A 22593-nucleotide genomic window follows, 5' to 3' on the forward strand; every position below is an offset into this window, starting at 1 on the left:
AGACTGGTGTTTTGCGAGTACTATTTAATGAAGCTGCCAGTTGAGGACTTGTGATGCGTCTGTTTCTCAAATGCATGCATTTACAATCTTGACCACCAGGAGGCAGAACAGGGAGACATGCCTTAACTAAGGCAGTGGTCATAGGGTCAAGGGAGCAAGTTGTGGTTTTGGATTTAGAAAATAGTTCAGCAATGGTGGTTTCATTGAAGGGAGAAGGCACAGCTGTTGGTATATATCCTCCACTTTGATATGCTGCTTTCATACTTTGAAATAATGGAAATGTAATTTATCAGCCTGATGGATAGAATATCCTGTCATGACATGAAGTAACCATTTAAGTTCGGGCTATCCTGGCATTTTTAAAATTGTATTACAACCTTCCCACCGATTTATTTCAGTGTGTGTACCGTACCTCATGTTATGTGAAAATAATTAATCTGTCGCCCATTGTTACGCAACAGGTAACATGTTCTGCTCTTGCGTAAGAACGACAATTTCTCCGCCCTTTTCGAATCACCATTTCACTCTGCGCGAATCTGCGGCTGCGCAGTGTCCGCCATTGAGGACCCACAATCAGAAGGAAAGGGTCAGAAATCGCTTCGATAGGCAATGGCTGCACGTTTCCTTAATTATTGAATCAAAACTTTGACAACATTCTTTCATTAAACACGACGCCTACTGTCTAATAATAATTGTCGTTTTAATTCATGGATAGCAGATTTAAGATATTTTATAGCAATTTGAAGTAACCTTCATATCTAACGTTAGTCCGCTGTAAAGCTTACGAGTGAGGTTAGCTAGCTAGCTACCTGGCTAGCTTTAGCTACACGAACTGAGCCTTGCTCTGGGGCAGTGTGCCTGCACTTTCGTTTGATGGATCCAAGAATCGCTTGGTTTCAGCCAGAACAACGTGGACCAGCTAACAGCCTGTGGATTCAGATTTGGGAAACAACACAAGGTCTGGGGAATCTGTACTTCAATAACAACTGTAACACGGGTAGTTTGTCTAGCCTCAGTCAGAAATCGAACATTAACGGGACATTGGGTAACGTAATCTCGAGCAAGAACGGAGCTGTCACTAACAGCGAACCCCGGAACCAGGTAATGTCTAACTCAACGAAAGACCGAGATGTAGTCGAACAACGAGACTTTATTCCGTTGGAAGCTAATAACAACCACAACAACCGTTCATCGTTGGGGAGGGGCAGCGGAGGGGGGCAAGTGGGCTCTGGGGTCTCAGGACACCCCAACAAAAGGAAAAGAGACAACAAGGCTAGCACTTATGGATTCAACAGTAGCCTCGAGACCGGAGGCTGTGGTTACACGGGAACACCATGGAAAGTCAAGAACTACTCTGAAGGAATCTTGGGGTAAGAGACAAAAGGACACTCATCAAAACTAGCTCGTTGCTCATATAACGTTACAAGTTAATCATAAATCACGCGTTATCTAGCTAACGTTATATATCTCTGCTTATATATCTCTGCCACACTAACGTTAGTTGGTTAGACAACTAGCCAGCCAGCTAACTTGGCTGGTGAAGTGAGCGCACATAGTCATATGGTTAGACATCATAGCCATATTTAGGCATGCCGATTTGACCGTCACACGTCATTTTTGGGGACGTTCCTAACCAGCTACGGTCAGTCGAAAGTAATGGGACAGTCAACGTTAACTAACTAGTTAGCTACATCCAGCAATTTATTTTATGACCTTGATAGCTCGCTACCTCGTGGTTGCCAACATCTGCATGTGGTCACTACGCTGACGAGCTAAGCAAAAAAAAATCTAATCCGAATGACATTTAGCTAAAAGCACGAGTACTGAGCAGTAACCATTGTCAAATCAATGCAGAACCCTTTTCTTGATAGTTGACATGACTGACTGACTCAGGCTAAGCCTACCTAACTAATGCCGGTATTTTTCGTCTGTTTCACTGTTGCCTATTTGCAGCAATTAAAACCGATAATCTTACTTCTCTGGTGGATATAATAGTCAGAAGCATCTATTCTAATTCCAAAATGTACTAAAAGATGTAAATAGGATACTTTTGGTCATAGTCAGTATTTTCCAAAATTGAGATTTGCGAGATTGAAGAAACCCATCAAATTCTTTAGACAGCAGATCTACCCATTAGCATGCATCGCCTCTGACTTCTTTATGTGAGACAACACTACTACAATGTTATGTTGAAGGAACAATACTTGTTCTTTATTAAACAGCATGTTTTTTTTCTTCCAAATCACACATCCTCAGAGCTAACTTTGGCATCACAAACACAATTTATTCCTTTAGCCAAAGTCATAATAGGGTGGCTGTTTGGGGATATCTTAGCTACTGTGAGTGAATAGGAACCAACAATGATAACTGTCAGAGTACATATAGCAAACATAACAGGCCCACATCAAACCACAACCCCAAGTTGAAATTTGGAAATGGTATCTATTTCTTAGTGACTGTGGAAAAGCAAGGTGACATCAGTAAGTTCTGCCCCCCTTTAAAGGGGAGGAGCGACTGGGCAGATGCAAATGCAGAACATGTATCCTAAAGGTTCAGCAATCTAGGCCAAAAACCGTAGTATACAACATGTATAGGGAGGCTGAACTATTTCCCTTCTCTTGAAGTGTTCCGTAAGTAAAGAGTTGAGAGGTTGTCCCACTTTTGACACAAATGTAGTTATCAGGGACACAGTCAGTGGGGCTTGTGGCCGTGTAGCTACGGGGCAAGTATACCCTCCCAGCCGTAAAGGTCCAGACCTCTTAGTAGTGTCTCTTAGTATAGTATTTTTATGTAACCCATATTTCACTAGGTGAGTCAGTTAAGAACAAATTCTACCCCGGTCAAACCCTAACCTGGAGGACACTGGGCCAATTGTGCACCGCCCTATGGGACTCCGAATCATGGCCGGTTGTGATTCAGCCTAGAATCGAACCAGGGTCTGTACTGACGCCTCTAGCACTGAGCTGCAGTGCCTTAGACCTCTGCGCCACACTGTCTTTAATATAGGTTGGCTATACTAGCTTACTGATTATGATCAATATGTCAGGTTGCTACAAAGCCGTTAAGAGGTTAGGTTACTGTAACCATTTTCTCTGTAATGACAGAGGGTATTTCCCCAGACGTGATGCTGAAATGAAATGTGCTTTACAACCATCCAAATGCCTTATCTTAACACTGTTGTTTTGCCTGATTCCCCCCACTGTTTATTCTTCCAGGTATAAAGGACCAGGTCTGTCTTGAAAAAACATATTGACCAATTAGTTTATATAATCTTAGTGTGACAGAAATGTAATGAGACAGCTATTTCAGAAAGGCAGTTCTTACTAGTTTAAACTAGAGAAAAGTCCTGAGGTGGGTGGGGTATTGTTTTAAAGGCTGATGTGTGGAGGCGTTTTTCCCCCCTCTTCTACGTGCCCGACAAGCGTAGGCTAGTAACATGCAAGAGCCCAGAGCAAAGTCTTAGCTAAGCTGATCCTCATTTATAGTAATATAAAGTACACTGTTTGCATAAGGACATTCCTTAGTGATTACTCTAATACACCAACCTATACTATACAGCCTGGATCACAGTCACAACCAGGCTCTGTCTCCCACACTCCTGGTTCTTATTCTGCTCACAATGCTTAGTTACTGAGTTGCATAATTAACATATTTCACAATATATACATGTAATGCCTAAATATCTGTCAATTGATAGTGTCTCTTTCAGAAAGTGTTTTTCAGGCTTGTAATCTCTTGTTGTGGAAACGTTTCATTAGCTTTCTTCCCCAAGTCCCTGACTGGGGAGGGCAAATTTTGAAAGAGATTCACATCAAGGTGCATTTTCCTGTGCTTGTGATACCTGAGGGATCGCCTATTCAGGCTCGCATTAGTCAAGGGGTTGATTTTGCATTAGTGTGACTGTGACCACTGTGGCATATACAATTTGATGGGGAGGGGAAAGAAAAGGGTGGGGGAAGATGAACATTTTTCCTTGGATGAGTAAGGCACTGTTGTTGGTTGCGAGGGCGGGGATAGGGGTGGAGGTGTGTGAATGCGCGGACTGCATGATTGAGCCCAGAAGGTCCAGCCGCTCTGTGTAAGGGGTGCTGTGTTTACATGCAGCACACGCTGAGCATGTCCTGGCTTCGCTCTCCCAAAACAAACCCGCCCCTCCAGGAGAGAAACCTGAGCTCTTTCTCTGATGTCACAGAGCCCTCCATCCAATGAGCTCTGGAGCAGCAATGGCGTTCAGCCAGCTCTGATTCACTGAAACAAAAGCTGTTGTGAAAGACCCAGAAATGTTATTGGTGTGTGAGTGGAGTGGACTGCCTAAAATAGTATTTGTATGGCTGCACTGTGCTGTCACACACAACTAGCTGTGGAAAAACCTGGGTTGTGTTCACTAGGCACAAAACAGAAGAAAACTTCACAAAATGGAGTGAAACAGTGAGAGACTGTCTGAACTTGTCCAATAAGAAATGTTTGTTTCATTACCTTTTGCTACAGTGTGCCCTACTTGTGTGCTATTGAACACAACCCTGGCCGTGTGCCAGATTAGTTTTGTACAATGCAGCACTAAACAGATGGTTTCAACCGCAGCTAGTGTGTGCCGGATAACTCCACTGAGGCCAAGCAGGTCACTAACGATCAGGGACAACTGGGGTCCTCGTAGCCCTAGCTTGTCTTTAACCCAAATCCTCTGGTTATGGTAGCCAGTCTGAGCCACCGTAGTGGTGCTGGAGGAAAAGTCAGGCATTGATGAAAGCCTAATGAATTGTCCACCTTATGTTCATTTTGTGTGTGTGACTATCGTATTGCTGACCCTGTCACTCATAGGCTACTCATGTTTTTGTGTGAGAGGCATATTTACACATGTGACACTGCCAACCGAGGGACTGCCTAATAAGCAGTGAGTGAGGAAAGGTTTTGCAGGTTCACGTGAAGAGAATGCCTGCTGGATGACATGTCTCTCACTGTTTCTGGCAGTGCTATGAAACATGGGCATGGTACAGTACCCTGTTATTTCTGTCCCTGGTCCTTCTGCAGTATTTATAGCTGGTTGCTCTAATGATGTTCGGTGGAGGCCGTTCTAAACCAGGGGGCTGGCCTTGCACATTCGAAAAGCCATCTGCCAGCGAACCCTCTCCTTTCTCAAAGGTACTTTGGCAGCCAGTTTGATTTCCCTCTGTCTTTTACTGCCTGTGTCTGAACTGAGACACATGCCCTGCCCTCTGACTCTCACACAACTTTATACTGTTAGTCCATCTGAGCAGCTGTTCAATAAGCAGTACCAGTCTGCCACTGCAGCTGTACACTTTCAGATGAGACCCTGATGTTATGCTTCTCCCCCTCTTTCATATGAAGACATATTTCCTCCACCACACCTACTCTGCTGCCTCAGAAACCTACTGGCACTTGCTGCTCAGTTGTACACTACAGTATCTATATCTTGGAAAATATATAGCCTGTTTCAGTTGCTACGCCACTCCTCCAAACCCAGGGCTCCCAAATGTGTTTGCCTAGTCCTGCTCTTTGCTTGTCACATGCTCCAGAGGCACTGGGCTGCTCCTCCTGGTCTAAGCCGGTTCCCTGGGTGACGAGGCGATGTGGCTTAACCCTGAAACGAAACCCATTCTCTCTCACACGGACAGCCAGTCAGACACTGCTGCTCTGAAATGAAACTTAGCAGCACCACTGGTCTGAGCTGGAATCGAGAGCCTATACTTGGGCTGACTCTCTGAAATGAAACTGACTCTTGCACAGTTTTTTATAATAATAATAATTTTGCTTGTTATAAGCACAGTGTAGGAGGCTGGCAGTGTGAGACAACTACATTTGCTAGGAGACTGGCAGGCACAGGCACTACATTTCTATTGCCATTGACTCCAAATTGTTGGGAGTTTTGTTTGATCTCCCCCGATAACAGTGTATCAGTCATTGTGTGGTACGTGTGACAAAAGTTTGACTATGGACTTTCTGTGGGAGTGTATGTATGGATGAGTGTGTGTGCGTTCGCATCATATCAATATGTGACGTGTGTGTCAGTCAGTTGAATTGAATGTGTCAAAGATAATGGCTATATGTGAATTCAATATGAATGGATTTTTGATGGCTGTATCTCCTGGCCCAGTGCCAGACTGCTTCCCTCCTGTGCGGAATGCCTGAGGGCGGCCCCCTCCCCTGTCCTCTATTGTTACTGGTGGCTGTCGATGGAGTGACTTAAGGCATCATCAGCATGCTTCAGTTCAGCTGGCAGCAAACCGAACGAATGTGCTTACATCTTCTCTTTAAAAAAAAAAGCAAACGGCAATAGTGCTGTTTGGCCAGGTTGAGACACTAGCCAGTATACACTTCCTCAAAATAGTCAGAATTAAATCTGTCATTAATTTAGACGCTTATGTATCCCCCCCCATCACTAGTTCTCACTAGTCATACCTGGCTATGTTGACTCTAGGTGTGTTCACGGTGCAGTCTTTGTTGCAGTGACTGACTGGGCGTGATGAATGCTGTCAATCAGGTTGCCTCTGCAGAGCGTATCTGTGGGCCTGTTGCTGCCTGTGTGTGATAAGTGTTGAAGGTACTTAACTCCTGTTCCCATGTCAGTCTGACCAACACCAGAAATGAAGAGACAAATAGAAAGAGAAGGAAGGAATCCCCTGCATAGTGCTTGGCTTCAGTCACCTCAGAATACACTGTAATGTGAGGCCCTGGTCCATCCAGAAAAACAGCTCATGGTACCTCAGGACAGGGAACCTCATGGTGGGTGTCTTCACACACGATTACCGGGCCTGCCCTGAGGAGTTAGCTTGGCTTACTTAAAATGGGAGAGGCTGGTGCTTGGGTGAGGAAAGCTGTAGAAGTTAGATTAGTTTAGCAGCCTATTGTTTATATTACAAGCTGTGTGATACACCCCTCTGTGTGAATATAAAGGGATCATTGTTTGAGGATGAACACCTGCAGTGATGTCGCTGGAAAGGCCTGGTATCATCACATCAGGGAGGACTACTTCTACCCAGACGCTGATGGCATTGAACTGGCATGACTGTCTGGCTGGCTGGACTGCTGTGTAGATTGGGGCAACAGACAGGCTGGTGATTGGGCTGCTGTCGGCTGGGGTTTAACTGGGTCGGGGCCCTTCAGTAGGACTCCTGGCTGCTACACCAGGAATGTTTGTCTGGGTGTCGATGAGCATTATGTGAAACACAGACTACTGTAAGCGCCAGGGAAAACTGTTATCTAAAACGCAGCGCTCCACAGAGCGCTACCCAAATGACAAGCAGGCTGAATCCTCTACAGTAACTACTAGTGTTTCTCACAGCTGAGCCCTCTCGGGTACACAAGCTCAGAAGTAGCTACCATTTCTTTCCCGCTCTCTTTGATTTTCCTGCCAAAGGAAGCTGTGCTGCAGGCCTGTCATTGGCTGGGTGCTGTGTTGTGTTTACATGGCCCTGTGGGTGACTGGGATTGTGTGTGAACAGACCCAGTAAATGGGCAGCCAGGGCAGAGTGATCTGCTCCACTGCCAGTCCCCGACAGCCCCAGCCCAGCCCTCATGTGTCCTGGCCTCTACACCCCCTCCAGTATGTGGTGTTCACTCACATTACAGCTGCTCACACAACAGGACTGCTGCCTCTGCTCTACTCACAATCATAATGCTGGATGTGCAGCTTGCTATTCAACTCAAGCTGTTAGTTTCCTTTGTAAGATTAGGAAAGGGAATAAGTATTTTATCCTCCGATGACTGAGTTTCCCTACGACCTTAGTGTTGGTTGGTCACTGAGTGTTAGACCTCGTGTCCACGTGTTGTCTGCTCCAATCCCCTTTGACTGGCTTGATTCCTCTCCATTCTGTTTTTGCTCCGCTTCCTGCCCCACACTAAGCACTGGCCAGAACATACAAGAGCTAATCAGTAGAGTTTGGACCAACAAGGACATGTGTTGGTTGGGTCAAAGTTTGAGGTGGCAGCTGGCTTAGGCCGCACTGTGTGTGTGTGTGTATGTGTGTGTGGGCGGCAATCAGTACCACGTGTGACCCAGTCTTTAGTGTTATTGATATAGGCTCTGGTCAAGGCCCTGTGGGTAGGTGTGTTGGTCAATCTGCAGCTTTAATAATAGACAGACAGCAGGGTGAATTGCAGGCAGAAATTACCCCAGTCAGTCAATTACTGACCTATTCACGGTCTTGTCTCTGTGCCATTGTGTAATGTATCTGACAGTTGGCACAGTCCCTGGTCTCCCTAAACGAGCCATGGGATTCATACCCACCAAGTTTACCTGACTGACTTATCGGGTAAAGGGAAGCAGCCCTGTTGAGCATTTAGTAAAGTCGATTTGTTGATTTAAGAACCCATTTTTAACTCAAGGACAGCAACACTTGTACTTATCAGCATTGTCCTCCCAAACTATTTAATCAGGCAAGGGACATTACATGTATGCCAATTGCTTTGGGTTCCATACCCCTAACAGTGGGAATATGCCCTATGATTTGTACCAAAGGTGTAGATGTATTGCATTATTGTGGCTTTGATCTTTTCTCACACATGTCAGCCTATCTGTCATAATCCTGTAGTTAATGCATTTCTTCCAGTCTTCAGTAGATGCTACTTGATTACAGTTTGTTGGCACACAGGTGTTGGCAGTTAGCCTTTAACATAACACGCCTCCAGTAAAGAAGCCAGTTAATGTAATAATGATGCTTTGCAATTAACTCCTCACGAACGCCTAGTGTGTTTGAGGAAGTGTCATTTCGATTTTCACCATTTCCATTACATGGTAGGGTGGGGTAATTGTCTCTGGTGGCTGTTCAGTGAGCTACCTGTGAAAGTTGTTAACAAATTGCATTGACTGGCATAATAAAATATGTATTGTAGACCCCATCAATTGTATTGTAGACTTGTTATTTAGATTTTTCTCTTATAATATATTCTGCCTTCAATCTTTGTCAGTGTATTTTGATCTGTTTTAGACTCTATCCTACTATCCCCATGACCATGCTATTCTTTTTCTCGCTCAGTCTTTGTCTCCCTCCCTAACCCTGATCATGCTGTTTTCATTCTGTGTTCTGCAGGCTCCATGAGGAGATCAATGACTTCTACAAGCACATGTCTCCTCGTGAAGAGGAGGAGAGGATGAGGATGGAGGTGGTGGACAGGATCGAGAGGGTCATCAAAGACCTGTGGCCCACTGCTGACGTAAGAGATCACTCGCATCGCTACAGTTCCAGTCCTAAGCCCGTACAGGTCTAGCCAGGTCTGATCTGTTTGACCATTATTGGTGTACAGCGAACTCCTCTGGTTGTTGAAATTTTAACATAGTTGAAAAGATCTGGGCACAGGCTAATACGGGTCGTCGTTCAAATAAATATTGCAACCATGTAGAGTTCATGCTTTCAGAAAAGCCAACACCAACTACTAGAAGTGACAGGCAGAGCAAAGGTTTGGAATGAAAGTGGTTTCTAGCTACACAGACATGTCTCACCCACACAGCAATCTGCTTGAGATGCTCACAATCTCCTGTTTCCTCATTTTACAAATTCCCTTCATTGCTAGAGACAGCATGAGAACTTGCTGCTCTATGTAGAATTGCTGTCTTTACATCTTTCTAGTCTTTCTCTGGCTGGCTCTATAGCTGTCTGAAAGGAGTCGTGACTCTGTAGGAGAGAGTTATTTTCTCTCCCTATAGGCTGAGTTGTAATGAAGAGGAAAGACAGGCCGTATATGGTGGGGTGTGTGACCAGCAACCATTTGTGAAAGTGCCTGGTCGGTCCGCTCTTATCTCCCTCCTGTGTTATATTTTGGCCTGTAATCTACAGGGCTCCAGGTGTCCTTATTCCTGCTGACTTGGAGCCTGCTGTTAGAGCTGTGCGTCTGCTCTCAGCTTTACAAGCTGTACCAGGGATGGACAACTGCTGTTTTGTAGGCCCGCGGATCACTTTTTTTTGTTTATGAACTTCGTCTGGGTCTCAATTTACTGTTGAGTTGGAATAGTAGAATACACAAGGTGCAATTTCTAAATGAGCTTGTACATCAGTAGTTCTCTTATGTCAGTCACTGACAGTAACTCGATTAGCCCATGTCAGCTAAAATGTCTAGTGGCCAGCTATCTTGTATTAATCATGGTCGAATTACCAACCGGGGGGCCCCTATGGATTTTGTTAGTCCCTCTTACTCAGACATCATATAAAGACATTTAATTTCTTCACCCTATGGCAAAATATGTAGAAATTACAGAGAAGTCGCTGTGAAACTGCACATTTTTCTCTGTCCCACGGCAAATGGTGTAGTATCACAGGAATTGATCTCAAAAAATGTAATATCCCTGAGCTAAACAGAAAAGTCTACTGCTGTTCCTGGTACTGCTCTTAATCTATCCACTGAGGCAGGAGAGCAGTTTATATCCTGTCCACAACAAGAACAGGACTAAGACTCCCAGCAATCCCCTGACCTCTTACACGCACTCAATACGAGACCTGTCTGTGACTGGGTGAACTGAACTACTGTGAACCCACCAGATAGCTGAATAAGGAGGCGGCCACCATGTCTTTCTCTCCCTCTCTAACTGCACTCCGTCTCTCGATAATTTAAGCGATGACCACTAGCTCTTTATACAGTAGAGAGCCAAGCCATGAGTTAAGTTGACCTTTTAGACACAGTGGCAATCCATCACCATCACCCCTCTCATTTCCACCCACATCACAATGACATGCCCTGCCTCTAGTAAGCAGATTGGAGCCCAGGCTTTAACCCCCTTGGTCGGTTCAGGCAGGAGCTCAGCCCAGGAGGGAATAATGGCTGGTTTAAGGCTTAAGCAAAGGCTATTTTTTAGCCCTCAGAACCAATGTGAAATACTGTTATGTGATGTGACATTGGTTAATGCCCACAAAGCTCAGATAAAGCAGGATATTTGTCTGGAATCTGGACGCATTAAATCAAATTCTTATTTAATTAATTTTTTGCCCAAACCTTTGGGGTTTAAAGCATTTTATCCGTGTTCTCATAACTACAGTAGTAATGGTTTGTTCAGATCCCATTTTTTGCCCCCAAGAACAGTGCATGGTTGTTAGATAATGATTGGTTGTCAATGCATAAAAGGTGATGCATGTTAGACTCTCTCCCCACTTAGCATAAATATTATATTTGTATTGCTTTAGTTGACACCTGTCTCCAAGTATCAGACTGTTGTCACGTGACATGACAGAAGTCTAAACAAATCATTTGTCTTTATTTTCTAACAAATTACCTGCCATTGTATCAGTTCAAAGCTAGTGTATAGCTCGGCTTATCTGATTGATAAGTGAAATGAATGAATAACACATTTGACTTTATTACAGGTTCAAGTGTTTGGGAGTTTCAGCACGGGCCTCTATCTGCCAACCAGGTAAGCTGTTTGATTCAGGTAATGGAGTACATAATGGCCTTCCTATCATATTCTCTCTTATAGTGTGTTGGTGATATGTGTGTTGACTCATAACCTGCAGACCCTGCGGATATAACCGCGGGGCGGTCGGGTTTAAATATTTTGTAGATGAAGGGCGGGCGGGTGGGTGGATGGCGGGTTGAATAAAGACAAAACAACACCTTAAAAAATCTGGGTTAGGGCCAGTTGCGGCCCTCAGATTCACTTTTTCACATATACTTGGGCGGTTGTGGATGGGTTATTAGCAGGCGGGTGAACAAGCAGCTGACCCGGGCACCATTAGTAAGTGTAAACTGGCCCTTAACCCAATGAGTCCCACCTTATCGCTGGTGTGTTTTGGACTTCTAACCACTTTTAAACAGTGTTTGTTTGAGCTACGGACTTCTGGGTTGAACCATTTGATTTGGTCTGTTCTACCAAAATGTCTTGAGTTACAGTTTGAGCTACAAACTATTAAAAGCCATCTATGTTTTTCTCTGATGCTCATAAGTGTCGTTAGAAGGTAAGGGGTTCTTCTGCATAGAAGATCATGGGAAATCCCAGGACATAGTTTCTATAATACTGTAATCAACTCAGTTGCGGTCAAACTCCACACAGTTGTCACAGTAGTTAGATATTCATTTCCCAGTGAAAAAACTATTTCTATACTTACTGCATTCATATCACTTTTACTTTGGCAGACTTAAAAATAAAAAACTCAGATGCAACTGTTTTGTCATTGTTTTATCCTCACAATAAAACACTTAGTTGTGAGGCTAAATACAGTGCCTTCGGGAAAGTATTGAGACCACTTGACTTTTTCCACATTTTGTTAGGTCGCAGCCTTATTCTAAAATGGATTAAATTGTTTTTTTTTCCCTCAATCGACACACACTACCCCATAATGACAAGGTAGAAACAGGTTTTTTACATTTTTGCAAAAAAAAACTGCTATGGCATTTACATAAGTATTCAGACCCTTTACTCAGTACTTTGTTGAATCACCTTTGTCAACGATTACAATCTTGAGTCTTCTTGGGTATGACGCTACAAGCTTGGCACACCTGTATTTGGGGAGTTCTCCCATTCTTCTCTGCAGATCCTCTCCAGCTCTGTCAGGTTGGATGGGAATTGTTGCCGCACAGCTATTTTCAGGTCTCTCCAGAGATGTTCAATCGGGTTCAAGCCCGGTCTCTGGCTGGGCCACACAAGGACGAGACTTGTCCCGATGCCACTCTCTCCTGCATTGTCTTGGCTGTGTGCTTAGGGTCGTGGTCCTGTTGGAAGGTGAACCTTTGCACCTGTCTGAGGTGAGCGCTCTGGAGCAGGTTTTCATCAAGGATCTCTCTGTAATTAGCTCTGTTCATCTTTGCCTCGATCCTGACTAGTCTCCCATTCCCTGCCACTGAAAAACATCCCCACATGATGCTGCCACCACCATGCTTCACTGTAGGGAGGGTACCATGTTTCCTTCAGAAGTAACGCTTGGCATTCAGGCCAAAGAGTTTAATCTTAGTTTCATCAGACCAGAGAATCTTGTTTCTCTTGGCACCAAAATACTCTCAGACCTTTTGGCAAACTCCAAGCGCCTTTCATAAAGGCCTGACTGGTGGAGTGCTGCAAAGATGGTTGTCCTTCTGGAAGGTTCTCCCATCTCCACAGAGGAACTCTGGAGCTCTGTTAGTGACCATCAGGTTCTTGGTCACCTCCCCGACTAAGGCCCTTCACCCCCGATTGCTCAGTTTGGCCGGGCGGCCAGCTCTAGGAAGAGCCTTGGTGGTTCCAAACTTCTTCCGTTTAAGAATGATGGAGGCCGCTGTGTTCTTGGGGACCTTCAATGCTGCAGAAATGTTTTGGTACCCTTCCCCAGATCTGTGCCTAGACACACTCCTGTCTTGGAGCTCTACGTACTATTCATTCAACCTCGTTGTTTGGTTTTTGCTGTGGCATGCACTGTCAACTGTGGAACCTTATATAGACAGGTGTGCCTTTCAAAATCATGTCCAATCATTTGAATTTACCACAGGTGGACTCCGAGTTGTAGAAACATCTCAAATATGATCAATGGAAGCAGGATGCACCTAAATTCCATTCCAAGTCTCATAGCCTTTCGAAAGGCATTGTATAAGGGCTGGACATGCGGATAAATGAAAATAAGATATTTGCTGGGTTCTCGGGACTGATGGGGTTAAACTACAAAAACTACCCACTGGGCAAAAACGGGTTTAATCAACATTGTTTCCACGTAACTTCAACAGAAACATTTAATTTGATTTTGAAAAAGCAATCAACGTCAAGGAATTTATTTTTTAACCTAAATCCAATGACAGGTGATTGTTTTTGTTCATTTCACTTAATTTATGCTAGGTGACAACTCAACCACATGTAAATCCAAACCAGATGTTTAACTGACATCTGTTCCAAGTGGGTAAGCTCTTAGGCCTTTCCTACACACTAATCAGTATTTGGTATTCAGACTTGCCTTATTCAGTTGCGTAATGTCAATATGACACATTTAGCATCATATAAGGCAAAATGCATCATACAGGCTGTATTTTTGTATTTTTAAAGTTATACATCTTAAACTTGGTTGCTGACATGCTAAACATTTTGGGACTTTAACCGCAATGGACTAATGAAACAAATACCAAAATATAGTTTTTGGTTAGAGTTTTCTTTTAAGTTCAAGGTCCGAATACATACGTATTGAGAGAAGTGCATAAAAAGGGAATACTATTACATTTACGCACATTTAACGTTGTTCAGAATTCACCCCTTTGTGAGTTTTTATATGGAGAAAGAGTGATGTGGCTGGCCATTGTGTAATTATTTGCCTTTGTTTTTTGGGATTAAGGCTGTGGTCATTTTAGCGCTGCTGATCCAAAGCCTTTTTAACCTGGTTTCTTGACGAGCCAGACTGCTCTCCGCTCCGACTTCACACACACACACACACACACACACACACACACACACACACACACACACACACACACAACACTGTAACTGGGGACTCTGGATTAGTGACAATAAGCTGTGTGTGAAAGTGAACTGGAGAGTCCTCTCTTCAGATCCGAATGTGATGTTGCTCTGACCTCTACTACTTACTCCACTTCCTAGTGACATCGATCTGGTGGTGTTTGGGAACTGGGAAAACCTGCCCCTTTGGACCCTGGAAGAGGCCCTGCGGAAGAAAAACGTGACTGACGAGAACTCCATCAAAGTGCTGGACAAGGCCACGGTATGTTTGTATTTGTATTTATTATGGCAGCAGCTACTCTTTCTGGAGTCCATGCAAAATTAAGGCAGTTATACATTTTTTTTAACATTACAGTACATTTACAACAGATTTCACAACATTAAGTGTGTGCCCTCAGGCCCCTACTCTACCACATATCTACAACACAAAATCCTTGTGTAAGTGTGTGTATAGTGTTATGTTATCGCGTGTGTATGCATGTGTCTGTGCCTTTTGTTTGTGTTGCTTCAGTCCCCACTGTTCCATAAGGTGTATTTTTATGTTTTTTTAAAGTGTAATTTTACTGCTTGCATAAGTTACTTGATGTAGAATAGAGTATTGTGTAGTTATGACTCTATGTAGTACTGTGTGCCTCCCATAGTCTGTTCTGGACTTGGGGACTGTAAGGAGACCTCTTGTGGCATGTCTTGTGGGGCATGCATGGGTGTCCGAGCTGTGTGCCAGTAGTTTAGACAGACTGCTCGGTCCATTCAATATGTGTGACCAAACTAGGAGCTGTATGACCTGCCTTGTTGATAGAAGGCAGAGCATCGCTTTATGGACAGACTTCTCCCCATCCTAGCTACTGCTGTGTCAATATGTTTTGACCATGACAGTTTACAATCAAGGGTTACTCCAAGCAAGTTGCTTATTACCATATTATTCATTACAGGTATAGGGTTTAATGAATGATTTGTCCCAAATACAATGCTTTTAGTTCTGGAAATATTTAGGACTAACTTATTCATTACCACCCATTATGAAACTAACTGCAGCTCTTTGTTAAGTGTTGCAGTCATTTCAGTTGCTGTGGTAGCTGAAGTGTATAGTGTTGAGTCATCTGCATGTTGTGCATGCATACTAACTGTACAGTGTGTCATTGCCTCCAGTGACTGTGTATGTGTAAATCCATCCTCATCACTATGTTCCATTGTTCCAGGTACCCATCATCAAGCTGACAGACTTCCGCACCGAGGTGAAGGTGGACATCAGCTTCAATGTGAAGAACGGAGTTAAAGCTGCCCTTCTCATCAAAGACTACAAAAAGGTAAGTGAAGCAGGCATCTCTTATTCAGGGTACATTGCTTTTACCTAATGCAGTCTGGTAAGACCTAGCTGATGAAACAGGCTTGACAGTTAGCATGCATAGATTGTTGTATATTTGTCAGGTTCTTTGGGTTCTGACGGAGGTGTTGGTAGCTAATACACTTAACTACGTCTCCTCAGTCCCTCAATCCAGCCATACCCAATGTCCTCGTTTGAGACATTCCCCTCTAGAGGGCACTATAACCATAACCACAGGTTTAACCATAACCACGTGTTTCTTTTGTCCATAAGAAATACCCAGTACTTCCGAAGTTGGTTCTGGTGCTGAAGCAGTTCCTGCTCCAGAGGGATCTGAATGAGGTTTTCACTGGAGGGATCGGCTCCTACAGCCTTTTCCTTATGGCTGTCAGCTTCCTGCAGGTGAGACTTCTGCTCTTCTGCTATTCTCTCAAGTAGCCCACACATACAGTGCAGGATAGATCGCATCTAGCATTACTAATTTACTGTCTATAACAGACTTTTGACACATTTTTAAGTCTCTCATTCAGTGAACTAAGATGATTTGGCATGTTCTTCTATGCAATTGACCTCTTATCCTGTGCCCTTGTATTTCAGCTTCACTACAGAGAAGATGCCTGCAGCCCTAATGCCAATGTGGGCGTTCTCCTTATAGAGTTCTTTGAGCTCTATGGGCGCCACTTCAACTACCTGAAGACGGGCATCCGGATCAAAGATGGTGGTAGCTATGTGGCCAAAGACGAGGTTCAGAAGAGCACTGACCTCTACAGGCCCTCCATGCTCTTCATTGAGGACCCCCTAGCACCAGGTAACATGGCCTTCCATTCAGCATGGGTGAACTTGCACAGGTGATACCTCATTTTAGCACTGACGCGTAACATCCGTCAACTACTGATAACACTAAACCTAAGAATCACACACTTTAACGGGCATGAAGAAGACGGCTAGAGGTCCCAGGTGCCCATACAAAGGCTAAAAACTCAGCTCAATATCAGACAATGTCTGAAATCTGTCACTCTTCCCAAATAGAGATGATCTAAGCATGCCTCTTGCCTCCTGCAGATAACGACGTTGGCCGCAGCTCATACGGTGTGTTGCAGGTGAAGCAGGCCTTTGACTATGCCTACATAGTGCTCAACCACGCCGTATCGCCCATCGCCAAGTACTACCCAAACAACGAGTGTGAGAGGTGAGGAGATGGAGAGCTAGGGCTCGCTTTAACCAACGACAGCTCTCACATTCCTTGGCTGCTATCTTTTAAAAATCTTGTTATTTATTAAATACTCTCTTTGAACTACTGCAAACAAGTTCTTCTAATCTGATATGTCCTATTTTCTTTCCTCCAGTATACTTGGCAGAATAATCCGGGTGACCCAGGAAGTAGTTGAATACAGGGACTGGATCACCAAGCTCTGGGGACCACAGTCTCAGAATGAACCTGCCCTGAATGGTATGTTTTCACAGTACTACTGTGAGTCTTGACACTGTCTCAGATCTATCGAGTTGATAGTGTGTTTGAGGGGATCAGTTTCAGTAAGACAAGGTGCAAAATTGGTCATCTTAATGACGTTTTAAGTTGTTTGGGATCCAAGGTGATTTGTAGATCAGTGAAGTCCGACTGCTATTTAGTCGATCTAAAACACACACACACTGTCTTACCACTGTTCGTTCATGTGCTGTTGCCGTAGGAAATGATGTCACACTGTTGGTGAAGCCTCAGCAGCTGGACGAGTGCAACAACAACCTGACGGAGGAGGTGACTGCATCTCGCAGCAAGTCCTCCTCCAACTCCTCATTAGCGTCATCCTCATCCTCCACAGTATCCAGTTCCAGCGACGTTGTGAGTTTTGTTACACTCAAATAAACCGTGTGCACACTAAAACCACAATAGCTGAGGAAATCAACTCTTAACACAACATTTAATGTGATGCACCCATTGCTTGCTGACCTGATTTACTGAGTCGTGATTGGTTGTCCCCAGGATTCTGACGGGACGCCCTGTAAGACAGTGAAGCAACTGCCTGGGCGGGGCTCCAGCGCCCACAGGGAATCCTCAGGTGGCGTGACCAATCACAGAACACAGAGGCACACCACCAGCACTCCTACTGACAACAAGGGGGGCAAGGTAGGGTCAGCTTGACGAAGCCTAAGTCAACCACTGAAAAACTCTGTTACTGTACCTACAAATGCCTTGAACTTTTATGACCTGAGCGTTACAACACACTGTCGGTACATAGATAACCATTTAAATTTTACATTTCAATTTTACATTTCAATGGCACACACAGGCCTACCAGTGATCTATCTACTGATCTAACTAGGTGTGTGTCTGTCTTGTTTCCCAGGCCAGGTTGTTCCGCTCGTCCAGTAAAAACACCCACCACGTCCAGCAGAACTCGTCCTCATCCAACATCAAGAGCCACCCGAGCAGCACGCCACACTACCAGGGCAACAGCAAGAAGAGGAAACCTCAGCAGCACTCAGAGGTCCAGGACCTTTGCAGATAGGACTGTCTTGGTCTGCTCTGCAACAGACTGACAGACTGACTGTCCCACTTCTGCTGCCAGACTCCACACTGACTGAGGAGTAGTATTAAGGATCTTCCTTCTCTCAAGCGACACGCATCTTTTTATAGCTGAAAAATATCCCAAAAAAAGAAATAGGAAATGCTGGGGCTTAGTTCTTGAAAGAAATGCTCATTTTCTTCCTTGACATTAACCTGTTCTACAGTGGAGGTACACACCACATCCAGTACCTACAAATCTTGCCTTTTACCATAGCGCCATCTGGTGGTTTGGAGGAATAAGTGTCTGGAAAGTAATGTAGATTTTGACAAGCAATACCTGGAACTTGGCTGGCGAACAAACTTCAGCAAGAAAAGTTAAAACAAAAAAAAAAGAATAAAATACACAAATAACAAAAATTTACAAAATGTTATATTGAAGAAAGAAGGGGGGGGGAGTACACAGATTGAAAGACTAAACCCCAGAATGCAATCTGTAAGTGGAGACAATATATATATATTTTTTTGATGGGCGGTTATTTTTTTGGTTGTAATCAGATTATACAAAGATTTGTACAAAAAAAGACAAACATGCAGAAATCTTTTGAGAAAAAATTATCACAACAATGGTTTGACTTTTTACAGGATACTACGGATTCAAGGCAAATCTATATGTGCACATTTGCCTGCTAATCTGAGTAGTGACAGGTTTGGGTTTCATTGCCAACATAAATCATCAGCATTCTATTTCTACTTGGCTGCTCTCTCAATGTGTTGACAGGCTTCTTTCCAAATTATACCCCCTTCCAGAATTAAGTACACTACTTTCACTAAATAGGGAATAGGGTGCCATTTGGGATGCACTAACAGTGTTAGCAGTATGCCATAGTCAGGTAACGTGCACACACAGCCCTATAGATTACTGGCTGGCTGGGGACAAATCACTCATTCATACACACAGCTCTATACAACAACAGTGATGGTTTTTAGATGTTCTCCCAGACTCTTAGAATTACAGTTAGAGGACATCATGATACAAAGATTCTCCACTTGAAATATGTCTAAGATCCATAGGTGTGGGAGGTAATATTTTCCTTTTGGTAATTTACCCATTATGAAAATGTGTATTTGTTCATGTATTTTTCTATTAATGATATGAATATATAGTACTATACATGTTATACGTATTACCGAGAGACCATATTCTTGTATCTTATATTTGGATAGTGGGATATTGGGGAAGTATAATTGGTCAGGTACAGTACCAATGTTGCTGTTTTGTGGCATTTTGTTTTAATATGTGGCTGGTCTACTTTAAAAGGGAGCTGAGTTTTTGGTCAGAATATAATGCAAACAAACAACCTCTCGCTGAAATGTCCGGTATGTCAACATCTGATTGCAGTTCCACAACTAACCTGTAGATGGTGGTACTACTTGATTCTTCACAGCTGGCACCTTCATACTGCATTTAGACCTTTTCTTCAGCATCATAGTCAATGTATTCAGACCCCTTGACGTTATCCACATTGTTACATTACAGCCTGATTCTAAAATTAATTAAATTGTCCCCCCCCCCCTCAATCTACACACAATACCCCATAATGACAAAGCAAAAACTGAAATTACATTTACATAAGTAATCAGACCCTTTACTCAGTACTTTGTTGATGCACCTTTGGCTGTGATTTACAGTCTCAAGTCTTCTTGGGTATGACGCTACAAGCTTAGCACACCTGTATTTGTGTAATTTCTCTCATATTCTCTGCAGATCCTCTCAAACTCTGTCAAGTTGGATAGGGAGAGTCTTGCACAGCTATTTTCAGGTCTGTGCAGTTTTTTTTTGATCGGGTTCAAGTCTGGGCTCTGGCTGGGCCACTTAAGGACATTGAGACTTGTCCCGAAGCCACTTCTACGTTGTTTTGGCTTTGTGCTTAGGGGCTTTGTCCTGTTGGAAGGAACCTTCGCCCCAGTCTAAGGTTCTGAGCGTTCTGGAGCAGGTTTTCATCAAGGATCTTTGTTCTTTGCTCTGTTCATCTTTCCCTCGATCCTGAGTAGTATCCCAGTCCCTGCCGCTGAAAAACATCCCCACAACATGATGCTGCCACCCCTATGCTTCCCCGTAGGGAGGGTGCCAGGTTTCCTCCAGACCTGATGATTGGTATTCAGGAATCTTGTTTCTCATGGTCAGAGTACTTTAGGTGCCTTTTGACAGCCCGCTTGGAGATTGCCATGTGCCTTTTACTGAGTGGCTTCCGTCTGGCCACTACCATGAAGGCCTGATTTGGTGGAGTGCTGCGGAGATGGTTGTCCTTGTGGAAGGTTTTCCCATCTCCACACAGGAACTCTGGAGCTCTGTCAGAGAGACTTGGGTTCTTGGTCACCTCCCTGACCAAGGCCTTTCTCCCCCGATTGCTCGGTTTGGTTGGACGGCCAGCTCTTGGAAGAGACTTCTTCCCTATAATGGAGACCACTGTGTTCTTGGGGACATTCAATGCTGCAAAAATGTTTTTGTAACCTTCCCCAGATCTGTGCCTGGACACAATCCTGTCTTGGAGCTCGACGGACAATTCCTTCGACCTCATGGCTTGGTTTTCGCTCTGACTTCCACTGTCAAACGTTATCTAGACAGGTGTGCCTTTCCAATCATTTGAATTTATCTCAGGTGGACTCCCAAGTTGTAGAAACATGAAGGGTGATCAATGGAAACAGGATGCACCTGAGCTCAATTTTAAGTCTCATAGCGAAGGGTCTGAATAATTATGTAAATAAGTTTCTTTAAAAAAAATCAATTTGCAAAAATGTCAACCTTTTTTTGCTTTGATATTATGGGGTATTTTGTGTATTTTCTTTTTAAACATCTATTTTAGAATACGTCTAACTTTAGAAAATGTGGATAAAGTAATTTCCGAATGCACTGTCTGTGCACTAGATAATCACTGTTTCCTAACCTCGGTCCTCGAGGATCCCCAACAGTACACAGGTTTGTTGTTGCCCTTGACAACTCATTGAGGGCTTGATGGGAATGGGGGATACCGAGTCAGTTGAACAACAATGCATTTAACCCAACTCTTCTGAATCAGAGAGGTGCGGGGCCTGCCATAATCGACATCCACGTCTTCGGCACCCGGGGAACAGCGAGTTAACTGCCTTGCTCAGGGGCAGAATGGCAGATGTTTACATTGTCAGCTCGGGGATTCAATCCACCAACCTTTCAGTTATTGGCCCAAGCTCTAACCACTAGGCTACCTGCCTGATGATCAGTTGTGCTTGTCCAGGGTTACAATAAAAAGGGTTACTGTTTGGGCTTCTGGAGAACCAGGGTTGTGAAACACAGAGAGGATCCACTGGCTGTAATTACATTTATACACATAGTAGGAATGTCTAATTTTAGCTACAATTACTATTTTAGCAAATATGTTAGACAACATATTTGGGTGCTTTTTTTAGATGGTAAAAAAATATTGTCTTGGAAAAGTACAGTTTGGACCTAAATGCAGTATATATCTGTGAATTTGATTTGACACTTAGGAAACACAAGTCAGGGAAGATCGAATGACTTATCTGTGCCGTCACAATCTGTAATTCATATCTTCTCACTGCAAGTACTTCAACAAAACTGTATCGACTCATCCAAATTGTAGTTACTACAGCTATTCAAACCCATGCAATAAAACCCACAGTACAATATTTGTAACTCCTGGTGAACGTCCTACGGTATATTGCTGCTCCCTGGTGCTTTATTCCTGCACCCGTAACAGTAAGGAAGCGGTAACGAAGGTAAGTAATACCTCCATTAGTAGGAACATTTGCAAAACCACTGGGGGAACAGACAAATGTACTTAAACCAATAGATGTAAAGACAATCACGCAAGCAACACCAATCTGGGGAGTCACGTGGGCTGCGTTTATACAGGCATCATAATTCTGATAGTTTGTGCACTAATCTAATCGTCATTGAAAAATATATTGATGTGATTTTTCAAAAGACCAATGAGTGGGAAAAATAAACTGGGCTGCTGTGTATGAACACAGCACATGTTATCTCTGACAGGTGTTGCTTGCTTTATCTAGTCAGTGGTTTAAGTATATATTTTTATTTTATTGGAAAAGTGTTCACGCAGCACAGAAGACAAAGTGCAATGCTGCTATGTAAGACTTGCAGTAGATGTCCCTCACTACCACGATGAGCTGTATTTCACACAGTGAGACGCATTTGATTGATATTCCCCCAGTTGTTACATCATTGTGTAACTCATAAGCGCCTAACAATCAGTTGATCCATGAGGGGAATGGCTGGGGAAAAACCGATATAACTATCTTCTGTTCGCTCTTCATGTGGGTGTGAGTACACCGTAGCTTCTTGATGGACATCTTTTCCGCATTCAAAAGCAAGCCCTCAAGAGCGCACGGGGACCC

The 22593-nt window shown here is 43.8% G+C and overlaps 1 protein-coding gene across 1 annotated transcript; it reads left to right on the top strand.

Moving 5' to 3' along the window:
- Positions 1-525: 525 nt before the first annotated feature.
- LOC118364839 (terminal nucleotidyltransferase 4B-like) lies at positions 526-21871 on the top strand. Its single transcript, XM_035746595.2, has 12 exons — positions 526-1370; positions 9048-9171; positions 11310-11356; positions 14492-14612; positions 15550-15657; positions 15948-16076; positions 16272-16482; positions 16737-16863; positions 17021-17124; positions 17363-17514; positions 17656-17799; positions 18020-21871. Exons 1-12 carry the CDS (start codon positions 874-876, stop codon positions 18179-18181), a joined length of 1926 nt encoding a protein of 641 aa, XP_035602488.2. The 5' UTR covers positions 526-873; the 3' UTR covers positions 18182-21871.
- Positions 21872-22593: the final 722 nt, after the last annotated feature.

This window comes from Oncorhynchus keta, unplaced genomic scaffold (genome assembly GCF_023373465.1).
Source record: "Oncorhynchus keta strain PuntledgeMale-10-30-2019 unplaced genomic scaffold, Oket_V2 Un_contig_37_pilon_pilon, whole genome shotgun sequence".
In the NCBI taxonomy this organism is placed as follows: domain Eukaryota; kingdom Metazoa; phylum Chordata; class Actinopteri; order Salmoniformes; family Salmonidae; genus Oncorhynchus; species Oncorhynchus keta.